The sequence below is a fragment of the Furipterus horrens genome, unplaced genomic scaffold (genome assembly GCF_987537825.1).
Source record: "Furipterus horrens unplaced genomic scaffold, mFurHor1.1.pri manual_scaffold_13, whole genome shotgun sequence".
NCBI lineage: Eukaryota > Metazoa > Chordata > Mammalia > Chiroptera > Furipteridae > Furipterus > Furipterus horrens.
The window spans coordinates 36,619,792-36,631,557 of NW_028327183.1; the positions used below are offsets into that span (position 1 = coordinate 36,619,792).

Consider the following 11,766-nt stretch of genomic DNA (forward strand, 5'->3'; position numbering starts at 1 on the left):
TGTAGCATCCCTGAAGCTTCTGTGTTCTTCTGAGTGTCTGCGTAACCAGTATCCACTGTGCTGGGCCAGGAGCACTGATGAACTTTGCTAATGATCTGGAAAGACAGCACTAGAGCTGAGCTAATTTTAGCTGCAATTTTTCAATTCATGTAAGTGGAAGGAGCCAAAGCTCTGTTTTAAAACCTTCAACAGAGCTAGGGACGTCAAGGTGGATGTCCCTGCCCCCAACAAGGTTGTTTTACTCCTCCACTCGGATGAGGATTACCAGGGACGGTTTGTGACCATACAGGTTCCCCCAGGGTAGAGCCATGACTGCAGCTAAAGCTGTGTTCCCTCCCAAAAGATCAGGTTCCCCCATGTTGCTGTAACCAAGCAAGGCCACGCTTGTAGACCACCGCCCACATCCCTCTTCCAGCGATACCATCACCATGAGACACGTGGGACATCCCATCCTCCCCTCCCCTATCCTGTCACTAGCGTCGGGATCCGATTGCTGTTCCTGGTCAGTCACGTGTTGGTGCAATTCCAGTAGGACCCTCTGGGGGCAGTGGATGTGAATGAGGGAAGAGGGGAACTCAATGGACACACTTCTCTGGGTCAACCTGGCAAGCCCCGTGCCTCTGTCCCATTTTCTATCATCTCCTTCCTCCATGGGATATCTGGTCAGTGTGTCTTGATGTCTAGCTCCAACTTCAGAGGGCACAGGGTCTTGAAGCCAAAATTTCCCTTTGCAGCCAGGGCAAGGAGCCTCGGGAGGGAGCAGAGTCTTCCCTCTGGCCTGAAAGATCAGGCCTGTTGCTGGGCAGGGTCCAGGTAAGAAAGTTCCACCTGTGGAAAAGACATCCAGGAAGGCAGTGCTCAGACAGACGGACGGAAGGAGACAGGCTTGGGGGGGGCAGGAACTCTGGGATGGAGGGCCACTTTCAATGCTCTGAATGAGAACTGGACACACACACACATATACAGATGAACATACCAATCCTCACAGCTGAGTTGCCCACCTCAGTGTCTGTCTGTCTGTCTGTCTGTCTTTCCCACCTACTATGTCTCTTTGCTTTCTCTCTGTCTCTGTCTTTGTCTACCTCTGACTTGTCCTTGTCTCCTGTCTCTCTATTTCCGTCTGGGTCTCTCCCTTTCTCTTTGTATTTCCATCACTCCTTGAATATGCTATGTCTATCTCTCAGTCTCTCTCATTCTACTCCTCTCTGTCCCTCAGTAGAAGTCGGCTCATCTTTTTTGTCTGTCTGTCTCTATCTCTGTGTCTCGGTCTGTATCCAAGGATCCTCGCTCCCAAGCAGCACCTGGGAGACTCCATGGGAGGCGTGGCCGGGGACGCGCCTTTGAAGGAGGGAGGGCTGCCTACACCTTTAAGCTCGGGTGCGCGCGGGGCCTGCGCCTTTAAGCGCGGGCTCGCGCGGCCCTGGGTTCCGGGCGAGGAGGCCGCGGGAGCACCTGGACCCGGCCTGCCTGCCCGGCCCCCCCGCCCCGGACCCGCTCCGGCCCGGCGGGGGAGGGGGTCTCTGAGAGCGGCCCCTCCCCCTGGCGCCCCTGACTGCGCTGCGGTGCCCTCACACCCCGTGTGCCCCTCTGTTCGTCTGTTCCGCGACCAGGCCTCGCCCCACCCCGGCCCCGGGGCTTCCTGGCCGCCCCCAGCCCTACCACAGCCGACCCCTTCACTCCGGGCCAGCCTCCATTGCAGCCCGGGAAACAAGCCGGTAGCCGCCACCAAAGACCCAGAGCCTGCACCTCGACATCGGGGGCCTGCACCCCAAGATTGGACCCAGAGATCTGGACACCCTCGGACCCTGATCTGGTGTTGGGACCCCAAGACCTGGAGTCTGAACACCGGTATCTGGGGCTGGAATCTCAATATCAGCCCCTGGGACTTGAGCCCCAAGATTTGGAATATGAATTCCAGGATTTGGATCCTGAACCTCAAGATTTGGCATCTAAAATTGCCAATCTGAAGCTGAACTCTGAATTCTGGGCTCTGGACCTTGAAATCTGGGGTGGGATTCTCATGCCTATACCCTGGAATCCACTATTTGGTATCTGAACCCTGAGATTTAGGCCTCAAATTCCAAGAACCCAACCCTGGCATTCCAAGGGACCTCAACCGGAGTTCCTGCCTGAAGTCCTTGCTGCAAACCTGAATGCTGAAATTTGGGACTAGAGACGGCCAAATTTGACTTAGCACCCCCAGAACTAACCCCAGCACCCCAGTACCAGATCCCAGGATTGGGCTTAGGATTTAGACCCTAAACACTCCATTTGGCTCTTTAGCATCCCAAGACTGGAGTTGGGCAGCTCTGACTGAACAACCCAAAAGGGTTCCTGAGTCTCTAAAACTGGACCCAGAGGCCCAATACTTGGGGATCTTGGACCCCATGTATCAAGGTCTAGAGACTCATGACCACGTAGCTAAGCTGAGACACGACAAACAGTCCCTCTACAGAGACCTTGGGGACAGGGAAGGCATGACCCAGCACCCCTGCAGAGCCCTGACCCTTGACCCCCTTGGAGCCTGAGGATTCTGCTCCCTGGGGCGGCTTCCAGCTCAGGTAAGGCTACTGGGTGACTCCCATGGTGGGGAGGGACTGGGGAGGAACTTTGTGGCTGGGGGTGGAGGTAGGTAAGGACCAAATATCACTGGGAACTCTTGGGGTTTCTCCCAAAAACAGAGACCCTCTCCCAAAAACAGAGACCCTCACCCATGGGTCTGCCTTTAGTTACCCTGCCTCAGACACTTGGGACATTTGGCCAGCCCTGCACCTCTCTGATCTCTTCCCCAGTTGATGGCATCTCCAGGTCTTGATCCACTCCCAGTTAGACCTCTAACTTCTAACTTTGCGCCATCTATCTTGCCTGATCATCTGCAGCCACCTCTCCTGCCCCCCCCCAACCCCGCCCATCATTCCTCTCTCCTGTCTTCTTTCTGTACTTCTCTCTCTGACCATCTTTGACAGTTCTGCCCACTGCTTCTCTCTCTGGCTACCTCTGGCCACCACTCATCTCAGTGACCATCTCTGTCCACCTCTCCTGACTTTGATTGTCTTTAGTAGCCCTGTCCATAGCTCCTCTCTCTGGCCACCCCTGTCTGCTGCTTCACTCAGTGACCACCTTTGACATCACTGCTGTGCTGCTCTCTAATCATCTTTCATTGGCTCTCTTGCCCGTGTCCAGCCCTGACTCTCAGCTGTGGCCTGCGACTGTCTGTGACCATCTTTGACATTTCTGTCTATGACTCCTTTCTAACTGCTTCTGCCTGTCTTTCTTCTCCACCTTCCTTTGTCCACGTTTCCTCCTCTGACCATCCTTCACCGTCTCTCTTGTCCTGCTCCCACCCTGACCCTAACTGCCACTTGATGACCATCTGACCATCTCTGGACTTTACTGACCACTTCTTGTCTCTGTCTCTCTGATCATTTCTAATGTCCCTGGCTGCCTTTCCTCTGTCTAATGACCTCTCCTCACACGCATCACTCAGCTGTATTCTCCTCTCTGACCACCTCTCTGGATTTTGACCCTTTCTGATCATCTTTTACCATCTCTCCTGGATCTGACCATCCCTGACCAGTTCCTCTCTCTTTGTCCACCGTTTATCTTCTTGATCATCTCTAACCATCTCTCTTCTCTGGTTATATTCAACTACTTCTAATCACACCCACTCTAACCACCTCTTCTCTCTTTGGCCGTCCTTGACCATCTCTCTGTGGCCATGTCTAAAGCCCTCTTGCTTAGCTTCTACCCACCCTGACCAACCCTCCCGTTATCTGACCATCTGACCATTTCTAACCACCTCCCTTCCTTCTGGCCATCTTTGTTCATTTCTGCTCCCTGGGTCCTCCCATGACACATCTGTCTGAGTTTTTGACCATCTTCCTCAGCTTTTGATATGTTTGACCACTTCTCTTTGACCATTTTTGACCAACTCTTCTGCTCTCAGCCCATTGTGACCTTCTCTCCTGGTCTTGGACCACCCCACACCCCTCTGGCACCTCTCTTTTGGCCTCAGCCCGCCTTAATACCTCCCTTCTTCCTTGCAGGCCACCCCTGCCCGCGATGGCCATCCTCCTGCTGCTCCTTTGTCTGTTACCTCTGGCCCCCGCCTCATCTCCACCCCAGCTAGCCACACCCAGCCCGTGTCCCCGCCGCTGCCGCTGTCAGACACAGTCACTGCCCCTAAGCGTGCTGTGCCCGGGGGCAGGCCTTCTGTTTGTGCCACCTTCACTGGACCGCCGTGCAGCTGAGCTGCGCCTAGCAGACAACTTCATTGCAGCTGTGCGCCGCCGTGACCTGGCCAACATGACGGGCCTGCTGCATCTCAGCTTGTCACGTAATACCATCCGCCATGTGGCAGCTGGTGCCTTTGCTGATCTTCGTGCCCTGCGTGCCCTGCATCTAGATGGTAACCGGCTGACTTCACTGGGTGAGGGTCAACTGCGCGGCCTGGTCAATTTGCGCCATCTCATCCTGAGCAACAACCAGCTGGCAACCCTGGCGGCTGGTGCCCTGGACGACTGTGCCGAGACACTTGAGGACCTCGACCTCTCCTACAACAACCTGGAACAGCTGCCCTGGGAGGCTTTGGGCCGCCTGGGCAATGTCAATACTTTGGGCCTCGACCACAACTTGCTGGCTTCTGTGCCTGCTGGCGCCTTTTCCCGCCTGCACAAACTGGCACGGCTGGACATGACCTCCAATCGCCTGACCACCATCCCACCTGACCCACTCTTCTCCCGCCTACCGCTGCTAGCCAGGCCCCGTGGCTCACCTGCCTCTGCCCTGGTGCTGGCCTTCGGTGGAAACCCACTGCATTGCAACTGTGAGCTGGTGTGGCTGCGACGGCTGGCAAGGGAGGACGACCTCGAAGCCTGTGCCTCCCCACCTGCTCTGGGTGGCCGCTACTTCTGGGCCGTGGGTGAGGAGGAGTTTGTGTGTGAGCCCCCCGTAGTGACTCACCGCTCACCACCCCTGGCGGTGCCTGCTGGTCAGCCAGCTGCCCTGCGCTGTCGGGCAGTGGGGGACCCTGAGCCCCGTGTGCGCTGGGTGTCACCCCAGGGCCGGCTGCTGGGCAACTCGAGCCGTGCTCGCGCCTTCCCTAATGGAACACTGGAGTTGCTGGTCACTGAGCCGAGTGATGGCGGCATCTTCACCTGCATTGCAGCCAATGCAGCTGGTGAGGCCACGGCTGCTGTTGAGCTGACTGTGGGTCCCCCGCCACCCCCCCAGCTAGCCAACAGCACCAGCTGTGACCCCCCGCGGGACGGGGATCCTGATGTCCTCACTCCACCTTCTGCTGCCTCTGCCTCTGCCTCTGCCTCTGCCAAGGCAGCTGACACCGGGCCCCCTACTGACCATGGTGTCCAGGTGACTGAGCATGGGGCCACAGCTGCTCTTGTCCAGTGGCCAGATCAGTGGCCTATCCCAGGCATTCGCATGTACCAGATCCAGTACAACAGCTCAGCTGATGACATCCTTGTCTACAGGTGCAGTGTCCAGGCAGTGGGCCACTTGGGTGAGGGAGTGATGTGGAAGGAGAGTTAGAGATAGGCCTACTGATACCCAGACTGCAGCACAGCTGAGAAATGAGGCTGCAAGGTTACAAAGGAAATCAGATAGCAAAGATAAAAGAAATCAGGCAGGGCAAAAGAAATCTGGCAATAGTGGTAAAAAGAAATAAGGCAGCAAAAGTAAACAGTAATAGACATATAAAGGAAATTAGGCAGCAAGAGTAAAAAGTAGCCAGGCCAGAAGGATAAAGAGTCGATTGAAGGGGGCAAGTTTGGGGAGACACAAACAAATTTAAGTAGTAAAGGTTAAGTAGAGACTTGGCTTTGGGTTTGTGCAGTGTGAACTGCTCCACATGTTTGGAGTTCTTTTACGATGACATCTCCATTTTTGATTTTCTAAATCATATTATACCTAGTTCAAGCTCCAACTGCGAGGTGAGCAGGAATGTTCATGTTGCCACTGTTGGGGATTCCCTTCTCTCTTCTGTTGAAAACACAAAATCTGGGGCTTACACACTCCAAGAAGTGAGTCAGTACAGTTTCTGCCCCTGCGCTGGAGAGTACCTGGAATATCTGCTGTGGCCACATGAGATCAGTAGTGGTGGCCCTGACCTGGGCTCTGCTGACACCTCTCACCCAGTCCAACCTTACCTAGAGAGGTATGGATGGCTCCCTGTTCTCACCGCCAGGCTGGGCCAAGGTGCAGTCCCCAAGGCCTTGTCACAGAGGACTGGGCCTCCCTAAGCCTGGGGTCTGCACTTTGTAAACCCAGTATCTGGGTCTCCTTTCCCTTCCCAGGGGCCCATACCCCAGGAGATTATTACTTGAGCTCCTTTTCAGTCCTAGAACTCTAATGAGCACTTTCCACTCCCTTTCCTAGGCAGTACTCAGTAGATTCCATGGATGATCCACACCTGAAAATCATACAAATCCTGTCCCCTGTGCCTGGCAGGGGATGCGATGAATGCTTTCCCAGAAAGTCACCCTCCCAGAGATAATCAGGGAGTTTCCTGTACCTCCCTCATTAACCCTTTGAATGCCAACGTTGCTGTGAGTGACATTGACAAGTTTTACCAAAAGTGCCAGCGTCGCTTCCAGTGATTCTTTTCAATGACTATAAATGTAAATAACAATGGAATAATTTGTATTTTATGTTTTGTTCTCTTTTTTGGTACCTCAGATTATATATTGATATAACTTTTTCTCATGTTGATCCAAATTTCGAATTACGCATGGCACTCAAAGGGTTAAAGCAATTTAAAAATAAAACAGATTGTAAAGCAAGTTAAATCTCCAAGAATTGGGTGCTAGGGATAAAAAGTAATGGGGAAAGTAAGGATGAGGAGAAACTAGGCAACAGAGATAAAAGGAATCAGTTGGCAGAGCTGGAAAGAAGGCAATGGAGAAAAATGAGCAGAGTTGACTGAGGCACATCAGTTTAATGAAAATGGTATTAGATGACAGGACTCACTGGAAAGCAGGCTATAGATATAAGGCAACAAGGCTAGGGTGACGTTCATTTGCAAGTGAGAAGGAAATCGGCATCAGCGATATGGAGGAGTCAGCCAGGTTAGAGAGAATCTAGCTGTACACTAGAGGCAAAGAGAAATTGGGCACAGGCTGGAGGAAAGTCAGATGGGAACAAAGGATCTAGAGGGAGACTAGGAGGTGGAATTAGATGGAAATTGGATAGGGAGTTAAAAGGAAATAGGAATTGGGTTAGAGGGAGGTTAGACAGTGAGGACAAAATTGGGTGGTGAGCTGAAGAAATTTCTGACAGAAAGAGTTGGGGAGCAGAGTGAAATGAGGCGGAGGAGTGGAGCAAAATTGGGCAGCAAAGCTAGAGGTAACTTTGGTTGCAGCCTGGTGGGGAATTGGGTTGGCAGTGCAGGATGGAAATCGGGCAGCTGGATATAAAATGAAACAGGACTGGGAGAACTCAAGTGGTGGGCCACAGAGAAATTGGGCAGTAGAGCACAGGGAAAGGGGGGAGGTGGCACTGGAGGGAATTTGAGCATGGGCCTAGAGGGAGATAAAATTGGGAAATTAGAGAGGGATGTGACAGTAAAGTTAGCCAGTGGGCTGAGATAAAACTGGCTAACAGACTTGGGGGATATTAGTCAGGGGTATCAGACTAAAGGGAATTCCAGCAGTGGTTAGAGGGAATTCAGAGGTTAAAGTGAAAAGCTAGACTGGAAGGAAATCCTCTAGACTGGAGGGTAGTGGAGCACAGGGTGGGTGCTGGGCAGCTGGAGACCTGACCCCTACCTGCCTGTCCCTCCAGGATGATCTCACCAGACAGCCGCTCCTTCCTGTTGACGGACCTGGCGTCAGGCCGCACCTATGATCTGTGCGTGCTAGCAGTGTACGAGGACAGCGCCACAGGGCTGACGGCCACACGACCTGTGGGCTGTGCTCGCTTCTCCACAGAGCCTGCGCTGAGGCCTTGCGGGGCTCCACATGCACCATTTCTGGGTGGCACCATGATCATCGCGCTGGGTGGTGTCATCGTGGCCTCGGTACTGGTCTTCATCTTCGTTCTGCTTATGCGCTACAAGGTGCACGGTGGCCAGCCCCCAGGCAAGGCCAAGGTACCCGCACCTGTCAGCAGCGTTTGCTCCCAGACCAACGGTGCCACACCGGCCCTATCTGTCCCTGAGCCCTCTGCACCCAGGGCCCACACTGTGGTCCGGCTGGACTGTGAGCCCTGGGGGCCCAGCCATGAACTCACGGGACCCTAGCTTCATGCCCACCACTATGACTTTTCTGGCCCAAGGGATGTCAGGACCCAGACACTCTGTGGGACCGGACCTCAGCCTCACAAAATTGTTCACAGTTTTTAAAACTGATGGGGAGGGTGTCAGGGGCACTGGGGCACAACAAGAAAGTCCTATTTTTCTAAGCTTGGGCCTGGGCCCTTGCCCTTGTCTCTGTGTGTGGGACTTGGTGGGATCATGCAGGGGTCTGGAGCTGGGGATACCTCCACTGGGGAGAGGCCTGCCTAGTTCTGTCCAAGGTACCTGGATGAGGCTGAGTATGGTCATTCATTTAGTCAACAAACATTCTTTGAATGTTGTCTCTGAGCATGTGCTGGGTGATGCTGTGGTGACTGACAGCCCCAAGCTCTGCCCTCAGACAATGGTAACTCAGAGTGACCAAGGATGTAGTGATGACGGAAGCCTGGGAGATTGTGGGAGCCCAGAATAGGTGCCTGGCTCAGCCTAGGATGTAGTCAGGAAAGGCTTCCTGGGTGAGACATGTGACCTGAGAATGACATCTGAAGGAGATACTGGCCAAGAGGAAAAGGTGTTCCAGGCAACCAAGGACTTAGTGCCAGACATTGGAAATACAGTAGTGGAGTTGAGGCAGGAGGGGTGAGCAGGGTCTAGGCTTTCCAGGCTGAGGAATTCAGACTCTGGCCTGATAGTATTGGGAAGTCATGGAAGATTCTATGCAGGGGAGGATAGGGTAAGGTTTGGGCTTTAGGAAGATCCTTATAGCCATCATGAGGAAGGTAGACCAAAAGGGAAGACTGAGGCAGGGAGCTCGGTGGAAGCCAGGGTAGGGACCTGGATGGGTAAGGACAAGACTACACCAGTGCAGAGCTAGGGAAAGCAGTTAGGGGTGGGTAAGAGAAGCATTCAGGAAGCTGAATGGATGGCTTATGGAGCCGAAGGGCCATGGGGGAGGGAAGTATCCAGGATAAGGCTCAGGGCTCTGGCCAGGGAAGAGACAATAGAGCTCTATAATACAGTACCAGGGAGAAGAGGCAGATCTGGGGAAGATGTAAGACACGGTGGATGTGGAGGGTCCAGAGGACATCCAGAGGTGACAACTAGGAGGCCTCAGGACTGCTGGTCTGATGCAGGAGCTGGGGACAGAAACTCAGGCTGTGTCAGAAGTGATGGGGAACTGAGGCCACCAGCACAGTGAGACAGCCTCTGGGACTTTCTATGTCTAAGAAACAAAGAAAAACCTAGACTGAAAAACAAAGACTAAACAAGAGCACTGAGTGGTGGGACAGAATGAAGCAAACCAGGCAAGTCAGATTCAAATGATTATTGCGTTTAATGATATCAAGGCTGCAGTGAGAGCAGTGTTAGGTGTTCAGATGGACAGGTGCCACTCAGCTTATTTTTGAGAGTAGTAGGTAAGAAAGTAGATAAGGAGTGTAGACCTGTGATTCTGTGGGCTTAGACCCTGGTTCAGGTTGACCTGGGCCTTTCTGCCCCATCTCTCTCCAGGGCTGGTCCTTACTCTGTCTTGGACTGCCCTAGGCCCCCCTCAGATACCAAGAGGTTCAGAGGACTAAACCCTGGGCCTTGGAAATTTCAGGCCTCATTAAAGATCCAGAAATGGGACTAGCAGTAAGAGTAATAGTGCTCCTTGATTTCAGGCTACCTCTAGTGGTGGGTCCAGAAGCAGAGATGTGGAGGGAACTTGGGTCCTGTCAGTCTTCTCTCGAGTGATGCTGGTGTGAGGAGTAGGGTGAAGAGTGCACAAGACCGGACTGGCTATTCTCATGATGTGGGGTGCCTCAGCTTTGTTGGTGGTATAGGCCTTGAAAATGATCCTCCATTGGCCTTGGGAAGGAACAACCTTAGTCCCAGGGATCTGATCTGACTCCCAAGTCTTAGGGTAGCATCATTAGGTCCTTCCTCTTGTTACCCTCGGGTGGCTGAAGTCAGGGGCAGCCTGTAGGGGCAGGGAGGTATATTGAGAAAAGACCTAGTGAAGAGGAGGTTTGGATACTTAGAGCTAGTTGCTGCCATGAGGGGGAGCCAAAGTGCACTGTTCTTCAAAGTGCACTGTTTTTAAAATACTAATTTATTATGTGCCTACTTGTGCTAAGTGCAGGGGATTCAATAATGAACAGGTACGGGCCTGTCCTGCCCTCATATACCTCACCATTTTGTGGAGAAACAAATGATAAATAATCACACAAGCAAGTGTAATCATCTATGATGACAAGCCAGGCCATGCAGGAAAGATACAAGGAACTGTGAAACCCTGTAACCAGGGGACCTGACCCAGGAAGAGAGGTTGAGGGAGGCTTCCTGGAGGAAGTGATACCCCAGCTGAGATCTGAAGGATGATCAGGTTAACTACACAGAGGGTGGAAAGGGCATTCCAGGCAAATGGAACAGCATGTAATAGTCTGGAGGCTGAGGGATGCATGGTGAGTAAAGAGGACTGAAAGGGGTCATGTGGTGGAAGTGTGATGGGGAAAAGGAAGTGATGCTGTGTTGAGACTGGAGAGTGAGAAGGGAGCAGGTGATGCAGACTGCTGTAGGCCACTGGGAGGAATCTGGATTTTATTCTGAGTGGCAGGAGGAGCCATTAGAGGATTCTGAGCAGTGAGGAGGGCTCCAGTGGCAGGTGTGTTTGCATGTGGGGACAAAAGTGAAGCAGGGAGACCAAAGAGGAAGCTACTGCAATAGTCCAGGCATAAGGCTGACCTGGCCTATATTGGGGCCTGAGTGGATGGATTGGAGAGATTTGAGACTACCTCACCAGAAGCCTCCGTTCCCCTATGCAGATGAGGACTGTGGATCACAGTTCAACTACCTGGTTCTCGGGCAAGATTGCAGAGTGGGGAAGAAGAGTTGTGGGGCCCTGGTATCTGATATCCAAAGATCCATTCCTTAGATGGGGAGTTGACCTCTCCGTAGCATAGGAGTTAATGACCTTTTCCATCTTCAAGTACCAGGCAAAACAGTGGACCAAGGCTCTACAAGACAGAGACTGTCGCTGATTTTGGGGGATGTGAACATAGGAAATGTGGGCCCAAAAGGGGGACACACCTTTGACCAACTCTTCAAGCGTACGATCTTACCTAGTGGTAGCTTATTAGCTATTAGGAAGCAGGGAGGGTAGGAGGAGGTATATGGGAGCAGGCTGGTCCCACCTCCATGCAGAAACAATACAACAGGACAAGCGGTCTCATGTATCTAGAATTTAAAGTTAAAATGTAGCTTGTCCAACACTGCCCAGCTGAGTTCACCAATGTCCTGAGCTCAGGGAGCGCTCCTCCTTCCACTGCCCATCACCCTCTGGCGTTGAAAATGCCCTGCATAATTTTGAGACCAGCTTTCTTGGTGCCAAAGTGCAAGGTTACTGGAGCATTGTTTTTTCAGGTTATTGGTCCTGATACCAGCACTCTTCATGCTGTCTGCATGCTTCCCAACCCAACCTGTGTGGCTATGTGTGGCTAGTCCAACACAGGTTGAATGTCTGGGCATACCTGTAATCC

General features: G+C 52.8%; 1 protein-coding gene across 1 annotated transcript; it reads left to right on the forward strand.

The window, feature by feature from the left end:
* The first annotated feature begins 1,481 nt into the window (after window positions 1-1,481).
* On the forward strand, window positions 1,482-9,880 carry LRFN3 (leucine rich repeat and fibronectin type III domain containing 3). Its single transcript, XM_090259493.1, has 3 exons — window positions 1,482-2,561; window positions 4,047-5,489; window positions 7,798-9,880. The coding sequence occupies exons 2-3, from the start codon at window positions 4,063-4,065 to the stop codon at window positions 8,252-8,254; spliced, it is 1,884 nt and encodes a 627-aa protein (XP_090115619.1). The 5' UTR covers window positions 1,482-2,561; window positions 4,047-4,062; the 3' UTR covers window positions 8,255-9,880.
* Window positions 9,881-11,766: the final 1,886 nt, after the last annotated feature.